The 25,054-nt window shown below is 45.0% G+C and overlaps 1 protein-coding gene across 3 annotated transcripts; it reads left to right on the forward strand.

The window, feature by feature from the left end:
* The first annotated feature begins 4,189 nt into the window (after positions 1-4,189).
* On the forward strand, positions 4,190-23,348 carry PGAP4 (post-GPI attachment to proteins GalNAc transferase 4). Of its 3 annotated transcripts, XR_004959531.1 has the most exons (3): positions 4,199-4,747; positions 18,428-20,052; positions 22,846-23,348. XR_004959531.1 is itself a non-coding variant. In XM_036261990.1 (2 exons), the coding sequence occupies exon 2, from the start codon at positions 18,531-18,533 to the stop codon at positions 19,713-19,715; it is 1,185 nt and encodes a 394-aa protein (XP_036117883.1). In that variant the 5' UTR covers positions 4,190-4,367; positions 18,428-18,530; the 3' UTR covers positions 19,716-20,211. The 3 variants fall into 3 exon arrangements, 2 of the variants coding, with proteins under 2 accessions (XP_036117883.1, XP_036117882.1); XM_036261990.1 differs by lacking the exon at positions 22,846-23,348 and having other exon boundaries at positions 4,190-4,367; positions 18,428-20,211; XM_036261989.1 differs by lacking the exon at positions 22,846-23,348 and having other exon boundaries at positions 18,428-20,211.
* The last annotated feature ends 1,706 nt before the right edge of the window (positions 23,349-25,054 follow it).

The raw sequence follows: 25,054 nt of genomic DNA on the forward strand, positions 1-25,054 counted from the left end.
CTGCAGCAATGTTAGCAGCGCCTCGCCCGCCGCAGGGTGCAGAGGTGCCCATATCACTGCCCCAGAGGACGCGGCGGGATCGGCCTGCGGCACCAAGCAGCGTGCACGGGGTCCCGCCGACGTGCCGCCCAGGGACGCTCCGCTTTAGCGCCGCCCACTCCGGATCGCGGAGAACCCAGGAGGAGTGCCAGGCGCGGGTACCGCGGGGCGTGGAGGGCAGGGAGGTCCGGGACCAAGCGAGCAGCCCGCGCCCACAGCTCAGGCTATAAAACATGAATGAGCAAGTACCTTGCTTTCCTTGGAAAGTTACATGCCATTTCATTGCATAAACTTACTTGTTTATAGTTAACTTGCTAGTGTTGGAGAGAGAACCTCAGGCTCCGAAGGTTGTGCTAACGCCTAACAACCAGACTTAGATTTAATACCTGATTTAATTGCAGTTTCAACCTCTCCCAGAAACAGAATCTTAATCAACCAGTTTCGAGTTTTCTGGTCAAGCACTAGGAAAGTGATCTGTCACATTTGCCCTCTCCACCTCACCCTTCTCCCCGAAGGAACAAGAGCCATCCCCTTCCATTCAAAAGTTGCCCTGGTCTAAAATTAATTCATTAAACCCAACCCATTGGTTTTCTTTTACTAGTAACTCCCCTGCTACGCCGTTCTGCCTATCAGAATCTTCCATTTTGTACAACCCCTTGGAGTATCTCTCTGCTCGCTAGATGAGATGCTGCCTGATTGTTTAAAGCAATTAGATCTCCAATTTACTGGGTAGAATTGTGTTGTTTAACTCTAGGAAGCCATAAGGGCGAGCTGTAAGTATCCATGAAGAAACCCGTAGTGTAAGCACTAACACTTGTTTTTTCTTTTTTGTAATGCAAATGAATCATTAAGCTTTGATCGCTGAGGCATAAACTTTAAAGAAGCATCCATGTAAATGATGGCTCTATGGAATAAACACATTTCAAGCCACAAGACTAGATAAAGAGCCAGGCCGGCCTCTGGAACTGAGTCTCCTTTGCTTAAGAGACCTTGGGCTACTTGTTGTTTTTTGTTTGTTTGTTTGTTTTTCCTTTATGGTGCTTTAAATTTTTACTCTTAAGGTTTTAATTCACCAAACCAGAGTAAGCCCAGAAACCCTAGGCTCCCACCTTTGACACCAGTAAAAGCAGAACCCAGGCTTATGCATACTCTCTGCCTCTCTACCAGAGATCTGACTATGTGGCACCAGGTGTGCTGTGTAATTTCCAGGTCCTATAAATAATAAACCGTTATTTTTTTTCAAGTTTCCTGATGGTTATTGCAAAAGTGTGTCTTGCAGTCATAATACGAACAGCAAAGGCCAGTCCAACGACAACATTGGTTATTGATAGGATGAGATGGGGCACAGAACCTTAAGTTTTGTTCAAGATCAGAGTCAGCATTTTGGGGAAATCAGAACACACAGATGGTTACAATAATCACCCAATATTATGAGACAAACCTTTTCCAAGGGTAACACCAAGAATCTCAAAGTAACCACTAAGGAGCCTGTGATACCCCCGGCCCCTTTGGCTCTGCGGTTAGCATGTCAGCCCGCAGAATGAAGTGGGAGACAACCAGTCAATCTAACAACAATTTTTTCTGATATTCTTTTCCTTTCGTTTTGGTCTATTCTTCTCTGTAAGCTTTTAGGATTTTTTGCCTTTTATATTTTTAAATGTCACTAAAATGTGTTTGTGGGTTTCTACCTACCTCTCCTCTTTGACATTCCTTTTCATACTTAACTTTAATTTCTAAATTTGTCTTTTATTTCTCAATATTTTATCTTTTATTGTTTTTTCCTCCCCTGTCTGGAGCTTCTATTTCTGTTTTCCATATCTTTCAGATTTTCCTTTATATTGTCCTTCCCCATTTTTCTTCATTAGTAATTACAGCCACTTTTCTGATACCCCCTTCATGATTCTCCTCCCTGTGCCAGGTTATCCTAGATGGTCTGTGTGTGAAAATGACATAAACGTAGCCACTACAAAATGGAGCGAGAGCTGCCATGCTAGCGGAACTGCCTTGCATGTCTTGCTTCATCAACCACTGGACTGTTGGAACTGGGCCAGACCTTTGGGCTGGGCCAAACCAACATTGTCTTACAAACTATTATTTGTAAAGCCCAAGAATAGTGTACCTCCTGACCACAGGACTGATGATCATGAACTCTCTATCTGAAGATAGAATAAAAAAGCAACCGTGTATAGCTAAGAGTAGCTCTGCTTATCAGCACCACAGGAGTTCTTTCTTCCTTTCATGTAATTATTCCTTTCCTTCTCTCATGTAAACCCCTTGCCTTCACCCTGTACTTGAAATACCATGGGGTTTTGTTTGTTTGTTTGTTTGTTTGTTTGCCTGAAGCTGTTCTCCAGAATTGTATTTTTTAAAATCCCAAATAAATGCTTGTTGCCTCTCACTGTTTATTTTTTATTTTAGGTGAATACATACAAAGTGTTAGAATTACAGGGTAGAACCAGGAGTTCATAGTCATTCATTTGTCATTTACTGAGGAGAAGAAAGGGAGAAGTGCAGAACAAAGGAAGGGATTATTCTAGATGATCAGGGCCAGCGGGGGAGCAAGCAACTGTGGAAATCCAGAGGAAGAGTATTCCAAACAGAGGGAACAGCAGGTGCAAAGGCCCTAATGTGGAACTGAGCTTGGTGTATTTGAGAAAGAGCAGAGGTCCAGTGTACCTAGAATGAAATATACAGCTCTGACCTGCCCCTTGTAATTATGCCTGGAATGCATAGTTTGGAAGAAGCATCAGGATCCATAAATGGTATAGTGTGTGCCCCATACACAAAAAGCCAGCCACTGGCTGATATAGACTTCAGTTTATTAGGTGCTATTTACATCATCCAAGAAGATGTCTGGGAATGAGCTCAGTACTGGGCTTGAATATGTTACAATACCCTGAACCTCTGGATGCAGGTTAGAGACTCTATTCATCTTTGGCAAAAATCCAGAAACAACAGAAGGAGCAAGAAGTGGCACAATGTGAGGAAGAAAACAATTGCTTAGGAGACAGGTGAAGCCACTGTAGACAAAGAAAGATGTAAATTTGAACCTGAAGTCTGCCACTTACTCACTGTGCAACCTTATGCAAATTCCTAACCCCTCTGAACCTCAGTTTTCTTAACTTGGAATAGTAATAGTAGTTTCCTTACAAGATTGTTGTGAGTACATACTAAAATCATGTGAATTGTTTTACATAGTGCCTAGCAAATAACCACTCCATTATCAACTAGTAGACTTGATTGATCAGCTCTGTCACTTAGACAAGATAATTTCTTTGGCAAAACCTCAATTTTTCATCTGTAAAATGGGTGTGTTATTATCTATCTGTAAAAATTAAGGGTTGAGGTTGAGTACTACTTCTGACTCAAATGAACCGCCAAAGCCACTCCTGGGAGAGGCTGGCAGGTAAGGGGGGAAAACTACACACCTAAATACCATGCTTGTCTAGATGATCTGGCCAGATCGAACCTTCTGCTTTTTAACAAATATTTACATTTTTGGCATTTGGAATAAGGGTTGCACTTGGCTAATTATCTTCTCAAATCTTTCATCATTAGCAAATTGGAGGTGGTAATCTCTAATGTACAGGAGTGACGTGGAAGTTAGAGGAATGTTCATAAATTGCCTGGGGTAAGGTGGGGTACCATAGGGGTTGGGGATGGAAGTGGTGTCTGTTATTATTATTTAATATTTTTTGTTGTTGTTAAGAGTATTACAGATGTCCCCCATTTTCACCCCGTTAGCCCCCTCCACCGGATTCCTGCCTCACCCCCAGCTTTTGCCTGCACTACTTACTGTCTGTGTTCAGGGACTATGCATATATACATATACGTTCTTTGGCTAATCTCACCCGCCTCCCATCCCTGCATTCCCTGAGATCTGTCACTCTGTTCCATGCTGCCATGTCTTTGGACCTGTTTTGTTCTTTATTGTTGGCAAAAGCAAATCCCCCAGGCAAAGAACAAGGCTGATAGCCAGCTGGGGCTGTGAACAGCGCAGATACTCAGTCCCTCCCTCATTTCAACTTCCTTTGCCCTGAGCCTGCTTTTCCCTCTCTGCCCATCAGTTGGCGCCTTTGCCGTCCTTTTTTTTTTTTTTCCCAAACTGGCTTCGGGGGTTGCTGTTGCTCCGCAGCTCGCAGGCCACAGGGAGCTGCGCCGCGCGGGAGGAGGTGAGGCTAAGGCGCACCCCCAAACCGCGCTGCGACGCTTCTCCGGGGCTTCAGGGTCCGGCAGTGGCTCCTCCATGGGACTGAACTAGCCAGACTAGGCAACACCAGAGGCGGCCCTCTGCGTGCCCAGAGGACGGAGCTGACCACAGCCACCGGGTAGGTTTCCGCTGCGCAGGATTTTCCGGGTCTCGTTGGCATCGTGACCGAAGCGCCCACCCGGGGACACCGGACCGAGGGGACCGGGATTAGCGCGGCCGCAGCTGGCACGGTGAGCAGCTGCCGGGCTGGCGCAGCCTGGAGGGCCTGCGCCCCGGGTCGTGCGCTTTGGGTAGGCGGGCTTCGCTGGGGCCCAGTCCGTGGCGCCAGCCGCTTCCTTCCAGAAGACTGAGGGGACCCCGCAAGGGCGCCCCCTGTGCAGCCGGGGCCCGCGTCGGCTCAGGGGTGAGTCGCGGCGAGGGAGCCTCCCCACCCTTCGCCCTCTCAGGCTGCGCTGCAAGGCCGACAGGACAGCGCCAGCCCGGCGTGTGCGAGTCCAGGTAAGACCCCCGCCCCCGTCCCGCTCCTGCCCGCCTGGTGGGGTCGAGCCACCTAGGAGCAGGTCGCCTAATGGCCGCCCGCGCGGCGAGGGTCCGGGCGCGTCCTCCCCTCCGCCGGCCGGGCGCGCCTCTAGCGCCGCGGTGATGGGTGTCTGCGGGCGACCTCGCAGCCTGGGGGCCGGGAAAGGGCCCCCGGGCAAGGGAAGGCGCCCCTCCCAGGTCCCGGAGAGACTGGCCGAAGGTAAGCGGCGCGGCGATCGAGACCGTTAGCCTTGGCCTACGGATGGGGAAACTGAGGCCCAAGCCCAGCGGGCACTGCCCAAGGTCAGCGGCAGATGCAGGATCCGGACTCCGGTCTTCCGTTCCCACTCTCTTTCCTCGAGGGATCGCTAGGACCACGCCAGTTTGTCTCGCCCTCTCTGGCCTGGGCGCGGGTGTTGCCGGTGCCGCACTGCGCCCGCGATATTTTGGGGCGAGAGCTTCTACAGGGTGGGTGCGACTCCGACGTCCCCTGCTGTACCTTGTTCTCTGCTGGGCCGCAGGGCGGCTCCAGGGATCTCACTACGCAGACTTAACCAAACCCGCAGGTGTGTGTGCCTGCGTGTATTTCCCCAAGAGAACTAAGCCTTGTAAGGGAGAATAGTTTTCTTTTAGGGGTGCATTTCTAGAGTGCACTGTACCAGGTACTTTAGGAGGTGAGAAGAGACAACTATGTGTGTCTAACACCTAATGTTATTAAAATTATTAGAACTTTTCAAAGTAAAAGTTTATTTCAAAACATTCAGGAAACAAAAATGGAAAGGAGAACATAGGACAACTTCATCTTCTAGATTGTTGAAATTTTTCAGGATATGTTCAGATTTCCTCTGCATACACACAATTAACCCAGTAACGTGGACAAAAATAATATCTTGTTTTAATTTGCATGTCTGATTACCTAGGAGAAATCAACACATTTTCCGGTGTGTTTTGGCCTTTTGCATTTGTGTGGGTGAATTGACTTAATTTCTGTTCGTAATTTTTTATTTATTTATTTATTTTTATCCTCACCCTAGGATATTTTTCCATTTTTTGTACAGATAGAGTGGGAGGGAGAGAGAGGAAGGAGAGAGAGAGAGAAACATCGACGTGAAGGGACACATCGAGTGGCTGCCACCCGCACGACCGACCAGGGCCGGGGACAAACTGCAACCGAAGTACGTGCCCTTAGCGGGAACCGAACCCGGGTCTCTCTGGACCGCAGGCTGACGCTCTAACCGCTGAGCCAAACTGGCCAGGGCTGTTCGTAATTTTTAAGTACTCTTTATATATTACACATTAAAGTAGTAATTCTGTCATTTATGTTGCAATCTTTCCCAGTTTCCTTAATGTTTTTGTTTGTTTTTCATTTTTGACCATATATAATTTTTTTTTTAATCTTCACTCGAGGACATTTTTTCATTTTTTGTTCAGATAGAGCGGGAGGGAGAGAGAGGAAGAGAGCGAGAGAGAGAAACATCGACGTGAAAGGGACACATCGAGTGGCTGCCACCTGCACGACCCAACCAGGGCTGGGGACAAACTGCAACTGAGGTACATGCCCTTAGCGGGAACCGAACCCAGGTCTCTCTGGACCGCAGGTGGACGCTCTAACCGCTGAGCCAGGGCCATCTTTGATCATATATAAATTTCACTTTTTATTTAGTCAAATCTATTCTTTTTCTTTATGGTTTCTAACTGAGGACTTTGCTGAGAAAGGCTGTTCTTAACCCAAGTTTATATACATATTGTCCTGTAGTTTCTTCAGATACTTTAAAGCTTTTGTTTAAAAATTTTAATGTAGGATTTGTTATAGGTTGAGTTGTAAAGTGGAGAGCTAACTTACTTGTCCTAAATAAGGTTAGCCAGTTGTTGCAAAGCTCTTAAGTCTATTTTTTACCTCTGATTTAAATTACTACAATTATGATAGAATAAATTATTACATATTTGTATCTGTTCTGTGTATTTTAGTGCCAGTGCACCAAATTTTAATTACTAAAGCTTTATAATAGGTTTAATGTCTGGTTTGGCAGATTCTTATTATCCAGTATCATCATTTTCCTGGATTTAAAAAAATATCAATTTTATTAAGGTACAGTTTACATGCAATGAAATGCACAATTTAAGTTTATATTTTGATGAACTTTGTCAAATGTAACCACTATCACAAGCATTAAATTATGGAGTGCTCCATGAACTTGATGTCATCAGTGCACAGGGCCATGTTAATTTTCAATATATCCTTCCAATTTTAGCATATGTGCTACCAAAGTGAGCATTTCCCAGCAATTTCTGTTAGTACTAACTCCAGATGATCTTTAGAAAACTTTGGTTAGGGAACCAATCTCTCCCTGCTCCACCAAAACAAACAAAAGCATGTTTGTATGTCTACTTGGTTTTTGATAACAAGGGTCCTGAGAGTAGAGGCCTTGAATGTCACATTCACCCTCCCAAGGCCTGACACTGGACTCAGTATTTATTGAATGGAACATTTAATAATGGTTATAAAAGTAATATATATATGCTTTTTGCTTAAGTACAGAAAGCAAAACAGGAAACCTCCATTCCCCATACTTTCATCTCTCCTTCACTAAATTTTATTCCCCATGAAAGATAAAATGATCAGACTATGAACATTTTCCTACAATTTGCGTTGACATAGTTTGCATTTTTTTCTTAGAGACTTTTAAAATCTGCTCAGTTGCTGTAACAATTTACCACAGACTGGGTAGGTTAAACAATAAAAATTTCTCACGGTTGGTTCTGGAGGCTGGAAGTCTGAGATCAGGGTGTCAGTTTAGTTGGGTTCTGGTGAGAGCCCTCTTCCTGTTTCTATATGGCCACCTTCTCACTGTGTCCTCACTGGCGGGGCTAAGAGAGGAAGCAAGCCCTCTCCTCTCTCTTATAAGAGCACTGAGCGCAGCAGGAACGCTCCAGGGACAGGACTTAATTACCTCCCAAAGACCTGGTCTCCAAATACCATTGTGCTGGTAATTAGGGTTTTAATGTATGACTTTTGAGGAACACAAAGATTCAAGCCATAACGGAGACCTAGCTAAGATTCTTTTGTCAGTATATTTTCTCTCTTTTTAATGTACATTAATTGTGTAATTATCTTAAACACCTGTTTCCAGGCATTTTCTTGCTCTGCAGTTTGTCCTTTTTCTCCTTTTATATCCACCCCCCTCCCTTTCTTCTTATAAACAAAACTGCCCTGAACATTCCATGCCCCTTTTTGGTAACATGTGTGTGCATTTCTGCAGGTTAGATTTCTACAAGTAGAACTTCTGTGTCAAAGGGCATATACATAAAACATTTTTATAGATACCGGCCCAACTTTCCTTGCAGTTTATATGAAACATTTGTTGAACTGGGCCAGTTTCTCTTTAAATAAATTGAATTGACCTTATGTTAAATATGGAGATGAATTTTGATGAAATTCAAATTTCAGGAGTTTTCCATTAGTGAGTCTCTCCAGCCGGGAAAATGCTATTTTCCTCCATTTATTAAAGGCTTAAAAATGTCTTTCTTATAATATGTGTGCATATTCTGTCTATTTCTTAAATTTATTTCTATGTATTTTTGTTGTCCCCCTCATTTTGTCTGGTATTTTTTTATCCCATTCATTAATTTGATGATTGATTAGATAGAACTGATGTGTGTGTGTATTTATATATATAGATATAATATTCTTTTTACATGCTAATTTTGTTACTGCCCACATTCATAAAGTCTGTTGTCATTTCTAATTTTTTTAAAGCTGTTTTTCTTGGGTTCCAATCTATTGTATATTGGTTGAGAACATGGGTTCTGGAACCACTTTGCCTAGGTTCAAGTATGTTAACCTTGGGTGCAAGTTAATTATACCTTAGTTTTTTTTCAGGTACAAAAGGCTTAATAATATTAATTCTTACAGACTTCTTATGAGGATCAGTGAGGTGTTTAGAACAGTACCGGACACGTAAGTGCTTAGCAAACACTTACTGATGAGTTGATCTCTGCTCATTATGTGACCGGGCTCTTTGATACTCCCAGTTTCAAAGCTGAAGAACTGAGGCCCATAGAGGTCACGACTTTGACTACGGTCAGATACCGAGCCTCTTCGATTGTAGAGTACTGTGCTGCGTCTGTGAGGGATACCAAAGATAAATCAGACTGAATCACCAACAAGGAGTTTGTAAGTTCCTCGGGGCATAAGCCAAGGGCCACGGATAAAGCCATGGAAGGCAGCAAGCAGCAGGCGGAAAACTTGGGCTTTGTCATCTGTCCTGTGTTTGAATTTCCTGCTTGCAACTTGGTAGCATCTTTTTTCTTTTTCATCGAAATGGGATTAGTTCCATTGCTATTTGAGTTTTGTTTTGGTCAGAAGAAAGAGACCAGTACAGATTTTGGTAGTTGGAGCTTAATAAGTGGTAGCTCTAAATAGACACAGTCTAAAGGAGAAAGTGACAAATGAATGTCCTTGAGGGAAAATTCTGGTGAAGGGCCCCAGCACTTGAGAAAAAATTATTATTTCTGGTTGGGGGAGATCAGGGTTGGCTTTTGGAAGAGGTCCCTCTGAGCTGACTCTTGATGGTTGAGGTAGCCTGTGTGAGAAAAAATGGGTCTGAGTGATCCGTGGAACTGGATTGTGAAGAATCTTGGCGAAGATTTGGACTTTATTCCACAGTCATCGGGGAGTCATTGAACGGCTCTACAGAGTAAGAGTGCCCATTCAGACCGGTGCTGCAGTCTCGGATGGACAGGATGGATGCCCATACAGTGTGGGCGCCCATCCTGTAAAACACTGACATCACTTGTGGTGTCTTGTGTCTGACAAAGGGCTTTCACAGCTATTGTGTCATTTCATCTTTACAACACTTGTACAGATGACATATCTTTTGTTTTCCTATTTTGAGAGGCAAAACAGTCTCAGAGAGAGCAAATGATTTCTTTATACAAATTCACCTAATTAGCGAGTTGCTATTACCGGATTGCTCCAGTGCCGTGGGCTGGCCCTGCGCCTGCATGTCCGGGACCTCTCTCCCATCGGGTGGGCCCCCAGGAAAAATGTCAAGAGTGAGTTGGAGTGAGAACAAAGCAAGTGCTATTCAGGTAGAGAAAAGAAAGAGGTCAGGGTTCGGGTGCTGCTGTGAAATAAGCGAAAGTTCTCATTTAAATGGCCCGGGGCCAGCTGGAGAGTGAGTTGCACACATGCTTAGCCGGTTCTTGAGACTTTCTGTGTTTCCAAGGTGGGGGTGTGGGGAGGGTGTGGGGTGTTTTCTAAGCTTTGTGGTGCCAAATTCTGACTCCACCTCTGGTTGGGAAGGGGCCTTGTTGTTGTTGACTACTGTGACCACCTCAGGGGTTTCTGAGATAAACGGTGTCCCTTTGATCATGCATGGAGGTGAGGGCTCCGGTCAGAGGATGTCAGCTGGGACCCTACTTCCTCACTCCACTTGTCCCGATTTTCCCCTCATTTCTTTCTATCCTTTCTCACTGGGACCAAAACAGCTCACTCTGGAAGTCAGGAGCCTCGTCGGGGGCCTGTTGCGGTCAGCTGGGCTGGATGGAGTCGGCGAGGAGTGACCAGGGAAGGACAGTGGAGGAGGTGTGCATGGCAGTGGGGAGGGGAGGGGAGGAGAGAGCCTGTGGAGGTGGAATGGCCAGGACTTGAGAAGTAACCGGACAGGGGTGAGAAGTCAGATCTTACTGGTCTTCTGGACCCAGGTGCCTGGCCAGTGGTGGTGCCGTTCATGGAGGAGACTGACTCGGGAAACATGGGTCATGGGGGTTGTTATCTCCCGAGACTCAGTCTGGTGTTCTGCCTCCCACACTCCTGTGACCCTTCAGCTTAATTTTCAGAAGCGGCACTAAAATGTGATTGTCATTGTCGCTCCATTCATTCATCCTAGCCCTATGTCATGTTCATGTCTTGGTGTCTTTGTCCTTCATTGCCTTCCCTGACAGCTCCATCCTAGACGCAGTAACAGGCATCATCCAGTTTAGGAACTGTTTGTGTTTCAAAGTGCACTAGCAAGGGATAGACAAGAATGTCGCTAATCCTTGTGCCTTAGAATCAGGGCTGTGAAGGTAGGTTGTTTCCAGGCCACCTCACCCATGCCAATCAGTAGACAGCATCGTTGGAGTATGGGCCTGAGTCGGCAGCATCCTGGTGACTATGGAATTCTGGGAAAAGGCAACCAGAGTGATACTGTAGACACAGTCCCTGTCCTACCCCCGTGACTGGGCTGGAGGTGGATAACTCCTTCCCTGTAACTACCAACGGAAAATTCTATTTTCAGGACTTCTCCTAACACCAGTTATCTTAAAACCAGATCAGTAAAGTGAACTACATTTTCGGTGGTTAAGTCCTTTTAAGAGGAGGTTTTAAAAAGCAAACAAGAACATAGTCTTGAATGCCTACATAACTTCATGTAGCTGGATTTTAGGCAAACCAGTCATCTGACCATTGAATGAAGGCTGTGACCCCAGCCCCCATGCCCAAGGTGGGTGTGCTAGATTGCATTATTGTTCAGGATATTTTCTGCCCCTCCCTGGAGAGCCATAAATTTTTCTAATCATAAACTTCAGGCTTGGCCATATGTATTTTGATACTGCCTTTCTGTGGGAAATTACATAACTCTGCCCTGTTGCACTTCAGAGTTATTATGTGACTTGCCTGGGTCAGTAGAATGTAGGTGGACATGATGTGCGTGATTTTTGAACTATAGCTTTGAGATTCACTATCTGTCTCTTCCTCTCTGCCACAAAACGAACCATGTTCAGGGAAGAGGCACTTCTGTCTACTGGGGTCCTAGAGTATAGATGACACGGAGCAGAGACAGTCGACCCATAATGGACAAGTAATGGGAACAAGAATTAAACCTCGGTTTTTATACACTCCAGGGACTTCGGGGACATTGCTGTAGCCTTTCCTGACCTATACAGTATATAATGATAGGAGGCCAGATGCCTTATGAGCATTCTAGAAATGTCCCAGACTCTCTGAGCAGATTGCTGGAGCCTGTCTTTCTTCCTGAGGGCTTAGACATTGGCCTGCTGCTTTCACTTTCTACTGATCTTCACTCACCCCTTCGTGTGCTCTGTGGAGGAGTAAATTTCTCTGCTTCACTGCATTGGCCGGTGCGTGATGAGAAGACTTGATCTGTGGCACACTTAAGCGAGGCTGTAAATGTACCTGCACATTTTGTAGCTGCCATCCACCAAAAGAGCATGCCCAGATGGCCATTCTGCAACTTGACAGGGAATGAGAGGTATGTGCAGTGATCCGATTCTGACCTGCAGTCTGCAGTGGAACCCAGCTGAGCCATAGCTATCCACAGACCAGTGAGCAAGAAATGCATGTTGTTACTGTAAGCTATGAAGATCTGGGGCTGTTGCCCTGGTCCATTGGCTCAGTTGGTTGGAGAGTTGTCCCGTACACCAAAAGGTTGCTGGTTCGATTCCTGGTCAGGGCACATATCTAGGTTGTAGTTTCGATCCGCAGGTAGGGGCACATTTGGGAGGCAACTGATTGATGATCAATATTTCTCTCTCTCTCTCTGTCTCTCTCTCTCTCTTTCTCTCTCTCGTCTCTGTAAAATCAATAAAAAAACATATCCTTGGGTGAGGATAAAAAAAAAAAAAGATCTGGGGCTGTTCATCACCCTAGCAAGAACTGATCAATGTGGGCAGGGACCAGGTGGGTGTCCTCTGAACCGAATCCCTCTTCTTTGCACATCGTCAGGAGAACAGCAGTCTCACACCATGGTTTTAAAACAAGAAATTTCTGAGATGTGAATGTTTTTATTACTCCTAGTAGGGAAACTGCCTGGGAGTGAAGGTCCTTTTTATATCAGCACTAGATTCTTTAGTTTCTAGCCCAATAAATAATGAAACCTAAGGAAAATCTTCATGCTTGCTTTATTTATTATTTATTTTTTTAAATCCTTAAATCCTCACCCGAGGATATTCTTCCATTTATCTTCAGATAGAGTGGGGGGGGGGGGGGAGAGAGACATCAGTGGGGAAGAGACACATCGACTGGCTGCCTCCCGCACAGCCCTGACCAGGGCCGGGGACAGAGGTACATGCCCTTGTCTGGAATCAAATTTTGTGACTCATTGGTTCTCGGGCTGACTCTGACCACTGAGTAAAACCAGCCAGGGCTTCGTGCTTGCTTTCTAAACATAGCCTCAAGAAAGTCTTCTCCTCCCCTCTGCTGCCTGGAACACACAAGTGTCTTTTGCACGGAAATCCTGGAGCCAGCCCTGCGAGCACCAGGCTTCTTAGCAAGATCCTGGAAAACTCAAGCAGGAAGCCAAGGGCCTTGGGCGGACTTGGTGCTTTCAGGGTCTCTCCGGTCATATCTGGTGTGAGGGTGTGCCCTCAGTCAGTTTGTTCACTCAATAAATACCGTGGACTTTACCTTCCTGTAACAGGTAGTGCAAGGTGCTGGGTATCTATGGTGATCAAGACCTCATGTTCCCATGGGGGAGGCTGGCCAACCCAAGGGCTAGCAAGGAATCTAACAAGCTACTGTTATAGATAAAATTGCTGGGTGATGATATTTATGTTAAATATACTAAAATTGAAATTTTATTTTCTGTAAGTCAGTACCTTTAAGTCAAAAGGTGCAAATAGGTCTTTAATAAAATGTTTTTATCTCACCCCAGTCCCTAAGCCACCCAGTTCCCTCCTTGGAGGCAAAGTTGCCAATCTCTTGCCTTCCATAGTCTATGTGTATACAAGTACATGTATGTATATTCCCCCCCCCCCTTTTTTTACATAGATGGTAGCATTTTAAATGTCTTCTTTAACTGAAGATATATCTTAAAATTTTTTCATATCTGGATATAGAGTTTACTTTTTTTAACATATTTTTTTCTTTTGGTGAGAACACAAGTTCTGTCTTAGCCAATTTCGGTTATACAATACACTATTATCAACTATAGTCATCATGTTATGCACGTTATTGCATGTTATGTGATAAGATCCTCAGAGCTTATTCATCTTATCACTGAAAGTTAGTAGCTATTGACCAACTTCTCCTTGTCCCTCCACCTCTCAGCTCCTGGCAACTACCACTCCACTCTGTTTCTATGAGTTTGACTTTTTATTTAAATACTGCACATATAAGTGATCACGTGCAGTATTTATTTGGCTTTCTCTCTCTGCCTCATTTCACTCAGCATATTGCCCTCCAGCTTCATTCATGTTGTCACAAATGGCAGGATTTTCTTTTTAAAAACAATATTTCATTGCATATAATATATGCCATACATTCTTTCTTCATTCATCTGCCATTGGACATGTAGGTTGTGTCCATGTCTTGGTTATTGTGAAGAATGCTGCAGTGAACACAGGAGTGCAGGAAACTCTTCAAGATAGTGATTTTTTCCTTTGGGTACCCAGAGGTGGGATTATGTAGCATATATTTATCCAGAAGTGGGTATATATCCAGAAGTGGGATTACGTAGCATATATTTATCCAGAAGTGGATATATATCCAGAAGTGGGATTCTATTTTTAATTTCTTGAGGAACCTCCTTTCTGTTTTCTTAATGGTTGTACCAGTGTATGTTCCAACAGTGTACAAGAGTTCCTTTTCTCCACATCCTTGCCAGCGTTTGTTATATCCTGTCTCTTTGATAATAGACATCCTAACAGGTGTGAAGTGATATTTCATTGCAGTTTTGATTTGCATTTTCCTGAATTGGGATGTGTTGTAAGTATAAAATACACACTGGATTTTAAAGACTTAGTATGAAAAAAGCAGGTAAAATAACCGCATTAATAATTTTTGTATATTAGCTCCATGTTTCGATGTATTGTATTAAAATATGTTAAAATTAATGTTATCTTTTTCTTTTTACCTTTTTATTGTGGCTACGAGAACAAGTTGAATTACACGGGTGACTTGTATTATATTTCTACTGGGCAGCTAGTCTAGAGCAGGGGTTGGAAACTCTGGGCTACAGGCCAGATTTGGCTTCCAGCCTGTCTTTATGTGACTGGAGCACTAAAAATAGTTTTTACATGATTAAAGAGTTTTAAAAAAAGCCTAAGAAGAATATGCAAGAGTGCATGGCCCACAAAGTCTAAACTGTTACCGTCTAGCACTTTGCAGAAAGATATTGACAACTCTTAGCTTTGAACATACTGAGAAAGGGAGGCAGTACAGCCAGCTGACAGAGGAAGGCAGGGCCAGATCATAAAGGGCCTGTGGACCGTGATAAGAAATTTGGATTTATTAAGAGAGCAAACGGAAGCTAAAGAAGGTTTTTTTTTATTTTTATTTTTTGTTTTTTATGAATTTGTTTTTGTTACAGATGTTTCTCCTTTTTCCCCCATTGACACCCTCCTCCCCATCCCCCCGCCCCATCCCCAGCTTTGTTGTCTGTGTCCATTGGTCATGCATACATGCATATAAGTTCTGTGGTTTATCTCTTCCCCCAACCCCCCTCCTTTGAGACTTGTCAGTCTGTACCCCACCTTTTAATTAGGAGATTGACATGGTCAGATTCCTATGTTTAAATCAATTGTGTGATTGTGCATTTCTGCACACACACACACACATCCTGAAACATCCCACCCCTGGGACTTACCTGGACTTTAGAGTGTCACATTGTTGCTTTACCAAAAACTGTTACTGGGACAGTGTGTTGAAGGAGGGTGGAATGCAGTTTTATACGGAAAAAGAGCTCTGCTTTGTCATTATAATCACATTGTCATCTTAGCATTTAATGTGTGCCTTGCATTTCCCCAGCTGCAGGCCTTACCTGTTGACTGTATTTTGTTCCTCTAAGTGGGTACAGCTCTCTTGGGTAGGGAGAACAGGATGAGCTGGAAACCACCGAAATGACTCTGTTCCCAACGCCAGCTCAGCAGGAGTGTGAGCTCAACCCAGTTTCAGCCCTTGGTTTCCACTCCGAGTGATGTGGAGTTGGCAAGGCCATGGAGATGTGCAGCCATGTGATTTATTAACACCCTTGACCTAGACAGACCCAGAGATAAGCAACCAGTCTGCAGTTCTCCAGAAGGCACACGTCATCAAGCTGGGGTTGTGTAGTATTCAAACCTCTCCCTGCTTATCTCCCTCTGTAGTGCTATTCAGATCTCTTACCAGTACTGGAATAGTCTGTCTCACCTCTGGGACTCCACAATATAATCTGCTTCTGTTGCTGAAATGAGACTCGTCTCTCTGCTTCCTTGAATTACTCTGTCATCATACAGTAAGTCCTCACTTAACACCGTTAATAGGCTTTTCAAATTTATGCAAAACATATAATGAAACCATTTTACCATAGACTTGGTGATGTAAACAAGAGCTAGGTTCCTCCACCATCTCATCAGTGTTAGAACCAGATGACGTCATTTGAGGACCTGCTGTACCGCAGACAGGTTTGGTATTCTACACAACTCTAGTGGGCAGGGTAGGCTAACTGTAGTAATAAACAAGTCCACAAATCATGCGTGGCTAGACACAGAGGTTTACGTATAACTCACAACACAGCCCACTCTAGGTAGGAAGGGTGCTGGAAGTGAGCTGTGGGAGGGACCTCTGTTCCATGCAGTCATTCAAGAATACAGGTTCCTGCCACCTGGTGGCTCCGCCCCATTCTAGATCCACCAAGGCTGTTTGTTTAGCTGATAGAGGTAGGTGGAGAACGTTGAGAGGCACACCTGTCAACCACCTGGCCCAGCAGTCACACCCGTTGCTTTGCTCACATTTTACTGGCAAGCCCTAGTCCTATGGGCTCGCCTGGAAGAAGATGGGCTAGTACATGTGGTCTTTCTGTGTGCCCAAGGGAGAACATGGATATGAGGCCACTAGAGACTGCCCCACGACAGCCTCGTACGGTGCCTGGGTAGTCGTTCTTCAAGATAATTCACAAGCTAGGCTGTTTTCTTCCAAAAGTGTGCAAACTATATGCTTCTGAAGTAAGAGGTTTACCTTCTGTTCTATAGACACCATTTAGTGTTTTTTTTTTTAATTTTTAAATTAAATTAAATTTTTTTCCATCACCATTTATCCCCCTTACACTCTCTTCCTATACCCTCTTCCACCCCACCCAGCCCCTCAGCGGTCACCACACTGTTGTCTGTGTCTGTGAGTTAACACCATTTAGTCTTGCGTTGACCTTACTGGTGTCATACTGGCTTTGTCCTTTTAATTCTGTTTTGTGGTGTGAATCTCTTTTTCTCATATCATTAGACCTGCTTAGTCCTAAGATACTACTTGAGTTTGTACATAGGGATGTATTTTGATGGCATTTTTACTATGCATTATTTTGCTGTGTAAGACATTTAATCTTCACAGTCACCCCGTGTGATAGGTATGACTATTTCCTCCATTTCCAAGGTTTGGACTCCAAGGTACGGAGAGTGAAGTGACTGTCCACCAAGTGAGTGGCTGAGCTGGGGTCCAGACCAGCACCTGCCTGACCTCAGGCCTGCACTCTGAGTTATCTTGTCACTTGGCATTTCTTTCTGGGACTGGCTAGGGCATCTGTCTCTTCCCTCTTCATCTCTGCCTACCTTAGACCTGGCCTTTTCTCCCGAAGTCTGGGGCTCTAACATTCTCTTGCACAGGGGAGATCCTTTCTCTCACCGGTTCCTATGGTAGTAAAAAATAAAATGGGAGCCCTGGCTGGGTGAGCATTGTCCCATACACCAAAAGGTTTCAGGTTTGATTCCCGGTCAGGACACATACCTAGGTTGAGGGTTCGATCCCCGGTTGATCCCTGGTCAGGGTGTGCACGGGAAGCACCTAATCGATGTTTCTCTTTACATGGATGTTTCTCTCTCCCTTCCTCTCTCTCTAAAACCAATAAAAAATACATATCCTTGAGTGAGGATTAAAAATAATAATAAAAATAAAAGCACTGGAGCAATCAGGATTAAACTAATCTACAATTTAAGTATAGTTGCATGAAATTGGAGAAATAAGAATGGAAGATCTTGACAGAGACATTTTAGGGAGCCATAAATAGTCTTTTTCAGGGGGTTGGGATTGCAGAAAAGACAAGTTTTCAGAAATTACATCAGAAAGTATTTACAGTGCACTTACTTTGGAACTTATTTTTGTGTCTGTCAAGCCTTGCTGTTTTTTTGCATCTGTTTTAAGAACCCATGTCTGTGTAGCTCAGCGGTTCTCAACCTGTGGGTCGCGACCCCTTTGGAGGTCGAACAACCCTTTCACAGGGGTTGCCTAAGACCATTGGAAAACACATATTTCGGATGGTCTTAGGAACTGAGACACCGCTCCTCTATCTGTCTGCAGGCGGGTCCACCCACATGCAGATACACTCACATACAACACAAGGAACTACATTAAAGGGTCGTGGCATTAGGAAGGTTGAGAAGCTCTGGTGTAGCTGCTTAATTGACATACTGAGCTTATGTACCTGGTGACTTACTGGCACCTTGTAAACCTAACTAAGCACTTGTAGGCATGAAGACTTGATTGGATGTACCAAGGTTTCATTACTCACAGAAATCATAAAATAATCCAAAAGATCATTGACAGACACAACCAAAGAATAGTGTACTAGAGACAATGCTTAAGACTCTAGTAGCTACTCAGCCTAGAACTGGAATTTCTGGTTTGATATGTGCTGAGTTCCATCCCTGGATTTTTAAAAGCCCTTTACCATTCTCTGCTTCCTCTTTCTTTAGGTTTGACTTGCACTGACTTGGGCCTGCAGTCCAGGATGGTTTGTTCTTGGGACCAGACCTGACCAGAGTTGACCTCCTGAGCTCATCAGCCTCTCCAGCTGCCATGCTTCTCCGGAGGCTGAGGCGGCTGTCCTGGGGCAGCACTGCTGTCCAGCTCTTCATCTTGACGGTAGTGACGTTTGGCCTGCTGGCCCCCCTGGCCTGTCATCGGCTTCTACACTCTTACTTCTACCTTCGCCATTGGCATCTGAATCAAATGAGCCAAGATTACCTGCAACAAAGCTTGAAAGAGGGTGAAGCTGCCCTCCACTACTTTGAGGAGCTACCCTCTGCCAACGGCTCGGTGCCCATCGTCTGGCAGGCCACCCCCCGGCCCTGGCTGGTCATCACCATCGTCACTGTAGACAGGCAGCCTGGCTTCCACTACGTCTTGCAGGTGGTGTCCCAGTTCCACCGGCTTCTTCAACAGTGCGGCCCGCAGTGCGAGGGGCACCAACTCTTCCTGTGCAACGTGGAGCGCAGTGTGAGCCATTTCGATGCCAAGCTGCTGTCCAAGTATGTCCCCGTGGCCAACCGCTACGAGGGCACTGAGGATGATTATGGAGACGACCCTTCGACCAACTCGTTTGAGAAAGAGAAGCAGGACTACGTCTATTGCCTGGAGTCCTCCCTGCAGACCTACAACCCAGACTACGTCCTGATGGTGGAAGATGATGCCATTCCAGAAGAACAGATCTTCCCAGTCTTGGAGCACCTGCTGCGGGTTCGTCTCTCCGAGCCGCACCTCAGAGATGCTCTTTATCTGAAGCTCTATCATCCTGAGAGGCTCCAGCACTACATCAACCCAGAGCCCATGCGGATCCTGGAGTGGATCGGTGTGGGCATGGTGCTGGGGCCCTTACTAACCTGGATATACATGTGGTTTGCCAGCCGTCCAGGGTTTAGCTGGCCCGTCATGCTCTTCTTCTCCCTGTATAGCATGGGTCTGGTGGAACTGGTGGGCCGGCACTATTTCCTGGAACTGCGGCGGCTGAGCCCTTCCCTCTACAGTGTGGTCCCTGCTTCGCAGTGCTGCACCCCAGCCATGCTCTTTCCTGCCCCTGCGGCCCGCCGGACCCTCACCTATCTGTCCCAGGTGTACTGCCACCAGGGCTTTGGCAAGGACATGGCACTGTACTCACTGTTGAGGGCCAAGGGGGAGCGGGCCTATGTGGTGGAACCCAATCTCGTGAAACACATCGGGCTCTTCTCCAGCCTCCGGTACAACTTTCACCCCAGTCTGCTCTAGCAGGCCGAGAAAGACCTTTCTGAAATTGGCTGCTTCTTGGAGAGTCAGATACGGAGGTCTTTATTTAGACATGGTTGCTTGCAGATATTTTGTCGTTTAACATTGCTGGGGATATAGGCCCTGAAACAGCAGAGGAAAAACCAGTCAAGAACCTTGGCAGGAGCAGCAGATCCTGACCTCTGTCCCTCCACACAGCCACACTGCCTCATGCAACGAGGGGCATTTAAATACCAGTTATAGTCTCCAGTTGTCTTTGTGATAGAGACTGTGACTGCCAAAAATACTGTGCACGGTGATATGACTGTTTAAGGATTTTAAGGGTAAAATTTGGTGAAAGGTGAGATCCTTTTGAATTGATTTCTTTCTCATTGGACACGAGATCAGATGTGTTTAGAATATATGTCTAAAGAGGCAGGGCCATGTTGATAGATTCCTTTTGTTTCCTTGACTTGATGTAATGAAAGCCGACAAAGGCGGTACAGCACCTGGCAGCTTGCAGGCAGGTGACCCGGCTTCGGTTACCTGCCTTTTCTTCTGCACTGTAGTGCACTGATAATCAGTATTGTTAGCGAGAACTTTAAGGCTCAGCAAAATTTGAAAGCACCTTATGGATCATCAAAGTCAGATTGCTTATGTTTATTAGTGACTTAATATTGAAGATTTCTGTCCTACTCTGATTGTTTGAAAATTGGACATTGCAGAGCGATATAGAATAGGCGAGCTCCTTACTAACTGTACATCCCTTTCCCTAACTATGCTAGCCAACCAGTCACTCTCATTTCTTTTTCTTCTAGGTAGCATGATGCTATAGAAGAAAAATCATAGACTGTGAAGTCAGAAGCCCTGAATTTTTATTTCAGATCCCTCTCACATCCTAGTGGTGTGAACTTGGGCAAGTCATAACCACTCTGAGTCTCAGTTTCTTCACCTGTAAAATGGGGACAGTGGAACCTTTCAAAGTTGCCTTGAGGTTAAAATGACAGAATGTATGTAAAACACCTTGTAAGTGCTTAGCCCAGAGAGGGCACTTGGCAAATTTTAGTTCTTTTCTCCCCTGTAATTAGTGTATACAACTCAGGTGTGTTTTGGACCAGGATATCAATGATGTTGTTTAGAGAATGAGATAGGACACAGCGCTGAGGCCTGTGGAGCGGCCGTGCAGACCAACCGCTGCTAGAATAAAGGCTGACTTGTCATGGGAGTGCAGCCTTCCTCTGACCCCACCTCCAACCAAGCCCAAAGTAATTTTTCACTCAAACTCAGACTTATCTGAGACTTCTCTTGAGCTTATTCCAAAACTATCATCTGATAATTACTTTTCTCAGAAGTGACAAATAAATGGCCTTTTGATGAGACTTATCGAACCGGTAGACAAGAAGTCCCTTCCTGAGGACAGATGATTATATTCGAGGTTAAGCACTTATCCAGTTTGTTTCAGTGCCACATCCTTCCTTTGCTTTCACATTTCCACAGTGAGCTTCCATTTGGGGGATCCGTCAAGAACATGGGGGGAGCACAGGGGGAGCGGGAGCGGGTTCAGCACCACACTTTACAGATGAACAGACCGAGACCCAGAGGTGTTGAGCAGCTTCTCCAGGTCCACACAGCTGAACAGGACTGAAACACAGCTCTTCTGACTTCCAGCCCTGCGCTTTTTTCTTAACCACATCCATGTTATAAATAGCTATGTAGTCAAATTCTCTTTTGTAAAATCTGATTGTAACCTGGACTGAATAATATCTCTGTAAAATAAGATGGTAGAAACTCATTGTCATGTGGGTCTTGGGGAACAAACAGGTATCAGTGAGTGTTGTGTTGTTACGGTGACCTGTTATGTATCTCCCAGGAATGCCTGAAGTGACCAGAGCTACTAGATGACTTCTTTAAGATGTTCAGATTCCACACCTCCATTTCTCCTCTCCCAGGAGCTGGTCTGCCCCCACGTTTGAGAACAGAACGACCCTCAACCTAGACCTCATTAGAGTTTGTTGCATTAATGATTGGATCTCCTCATGAACATTTGTTTTGTCCAGTGGCAGGAGAGCTATGTGTAAGCTAGCCAGGCTCAAGACAGAGAATCATTACTGGTTTACATTTCTGCTTTTTCCAGCTCCATTGCCTACCGCGTGCAGACATCTACTCCCCTGACCCCTTCGTTCTGGATGGCCAAGGCCATCTGTGCCTTGTCTGATGTCTTTCCCTGTACACCGAGACATTTTCTCCTATTGACCTTAACTGGAGTCTGCCCTCCTTGGACATTTTCTGCAGCTCAGCGCTGCCCTTTTATCTCTACCCACGTCTAGATTTTCCTCCCTTTTGTCACTCATTCCTAGAGTCCAATTTTTGTACATTGTCCTTGATTAGGACAGCTGACAGCTTCACACCAAAGCTGGAGTCTCTCATGTAATCCGAAGCAGGGGGACTGGAGGAGAACTCACGTCCCCTTCCCATGTCAAGGAGCATAGGTTACCTGGAGGGTGAAGGTCTCTAACGGTCCCGCTCATCTTTCACAGTTTAAATTGTGTCGGGCCTAAGAAGCTCTCATTTGTGCCTGAGTGTATTTGCAGAGACATATCAGTTAAAATAAAAGCACTCATTCCACTGAGGTATCCTGAGGAGACTTTTTGTCATTCTCTTTTATTTCTATGGGATGAATTTTTGGTGTCAAATAGGATCTCTCTCACACACACCCCCCACAGTGGAGTCTCGAAGTAGCATTCAAAAGTACTGGCTATTCACTTAAAAATTCATAATTGAATTCCTCAAATGGAAATATATGAATCATGCATTCTTATTTCCCCTTTAAAGAAAACTGGGTGAGAATACTACAGTATAAATGGAGAGTACAAGTAGGACTTCTATAATGATAGGATTAATCTAATTCACCTTGGATGCACTTCTCATTTGGGAGAATTTATCTAATTGGTAACTTAATTTGAGTGGAGAGGCATTCTAATTGGAGTTGATTACTCTGGGATTTTAAGATACACTAAGACTCATTGTGAGTTGCAGTAAACACATGCTAGAAAATTGGGTAATTTTAAGTCACATGAACAATTTGGTTATTTTTATCCCAGCTACAATGCATTTGCTGAGAAATGTTCATTAACTGGCATGGTTTTTTTTTCAGGTTGAATTTTATTTGGAAAACCCTGGGGCTATGTCAAAGACAACTGGAAATTGAATATTGCTAATGGCAAAAAAACAACAACAAAAACCCAAAACCCATCCGTACATTAGAGCATTAGCGCTGCGCGGAGACATGCTGTGGCTGGCCGCGGGCCCCAGCGCTTGGATCAGTCCCACCATGAGTCAGCACTCTGTGCCAAATGGGGATTTTTGGTTTAGAATGGAACAAACTGTCTTAACCTTTTTCCTAACGACCTACTCAGAAATATGGATAAATGAACTGATTTTAAAAATGCATCTATGATCATCATTTGGGGGTAAAAACAGATGAAAATCCAAAGGCAAATGATGAATGTATCAAAACGGACAAGGAACAGGTGCCGTAGGAATGTAGGAATGAGGCAGCTCTAACACGTTGGAGACATGGGAGAAGAGGACGCTGATTAGTGAGGCAGAGGGGTTCCACGTTTGTCACCTGCTCTTGTGTGTCCCAAACTCCCTTATATAATAAATCCTTTATGTGTGTTCGATGGTCGTAAAATCTTTATAGGACTGGTCTGTGTATAATGCAAAGGAGCAATGGATGGTGAGTGTTCTGGATAAAGAGTGTGTTACTTTGCTAGGACCTGGCATCATAGTGCATTTAGGATAAACTCAAACCACTGCGATACCTCCCAGGCCAGGTGTGATGTAGCCCCTGCAAACTCTGACTTCACAGCTCACACCGCCGTCACCGTCACTGTTCTCCACACTCTAACTGCCCCGGCTTCCCTTCAGTTCCCTGCATTTGCCTCACTGCTCGCTGCAAAGCCTTTCTCTCTGCCTATAATGCTTCCCCTTTGCCCGAATCGCTCCTATGATTCAGGTCTGAACTCTGTTTTAATCACCCCCCCCACACACACACAGGCTTTCTTTCCATCCTAAAACCGTTTTCCCCCTTTGCTACCCCTAGACACTCCTACCCCATTATCACATTACCCAGCTTGCTTCCCTTCAAAGCTCATCATTACCCGAAACTCCCTTATGTATTTATATTTTTTCTCCCTCCACCTCCTGCCACAGAATATAAGGTCCACAATATCAAGGGTCTTCTATGTTTCATTTCATTCACCCCCAGATCCTAGAGCAATACCTGACACCTAGTAGGAAATGAATGAGAAAGGGATTTACAGTGGGACCGTTACCAGACTCGGGGTTCGCGGCTTGGGGTGCTTCATTCAAGAACAAGACTTGGTTGTCGCAAGGTTGTTTTATTCACCTGCAGCGAGTTACGGAGAGGGATTCACATCTGAAGCTCTGCCTCCCCCATGGGAGCCTTCACCACTGCGTCTGTACACTGGTCGATGACATGTTGGTTTAGTCTTCGCAGTTGGCTGCTTTTATTTGTTGAGTTCTTGTCAGCTCACCTTGTTTGTTTACTGCTGCATCTGCAAAATACTGTGCTAGGTTTGAACATTTAGCAAGAAATAATGTTTAGAATTGCCCAGGCCTTGAGGCCCTTGCCCTATCAACAGAATTGCCCACAAAAAGGAGGAATACTGGAAGAAGGGAAATGGAGCTAGGGTAGAAAATTAGGAGAGGAACAAAAGGGGGGTCCGGATGGAGAGGGTTGGTTCTGATGTACAATTTGACCCTGTAAAAGAAGTTTTTTGCATGCATTCCTGGTAGGTGGAATGGCAAGGGCAAAAAGGAACTTCTTGTACCACCGCAGTTACTCTTTTTCTTTGTTGTTGTTATGGTTTTGTTTTCAGTGTGTGTAGGGCAGTGGTGGGCAGGGCAGGGGAATGGGTCCCTGTGTTACTCTTGGGAAGGTTGAGTTTTCTCCTTCAGGCTGCAACAGCTGCATCTTCCTGGGAATCATCTAGAATATGACCACCACCCACGGTGGCACCACACAGTGTGTGCTAGGACTTTTGGGCCAAGAGGCTGGAAAGAGAGTGAAGGAATGATCACCACCACATTGCACGCATGGACTCTTCTCAAGTTACATGGGTGATATGGTTTAACTTGGCCATGCAGCTCTGACTTTGGCAAAACACTATGATTTAACACAAATCAAGAAGAGAGAGGCAAACACTTTCAGACTCTGAATGGAGGGACAGGAAACTCTTAAGGATCATTTTGCTGTTACATGACTTGGTGTCTTTGATGTTTTGTTAGCATAGCTTTGTTTCAATGTGAATAAGTTGAGTCCTTTGCAAAATTCGTGC

Source organism: Molossus molossus, unplaced genomic scaffold, assembly GCF_014108415.1.
Source record: "Molossus molossus isolate mMolMol1 unplaced genomic scaffold, mMolMol1.p scaffold_m16_p_14, whole genome shotgun sequence".
NCBI classification, from domain to species: Eukaryota; Metazoa; Chordata; class Mammalia; order Chiroptera; family Molossidae; genus Molossus; species Molossus molossus.

Excerpts from the sequence above, each read along its gene's own strand:
- PGAP4 (XM_036261990.1), top strand. The coding sequence starts at position 18,531 with ATGCTTCTCCGGAGGCTGAGGCGGCTGTCCTGGGGCAGCACTGCTGTC.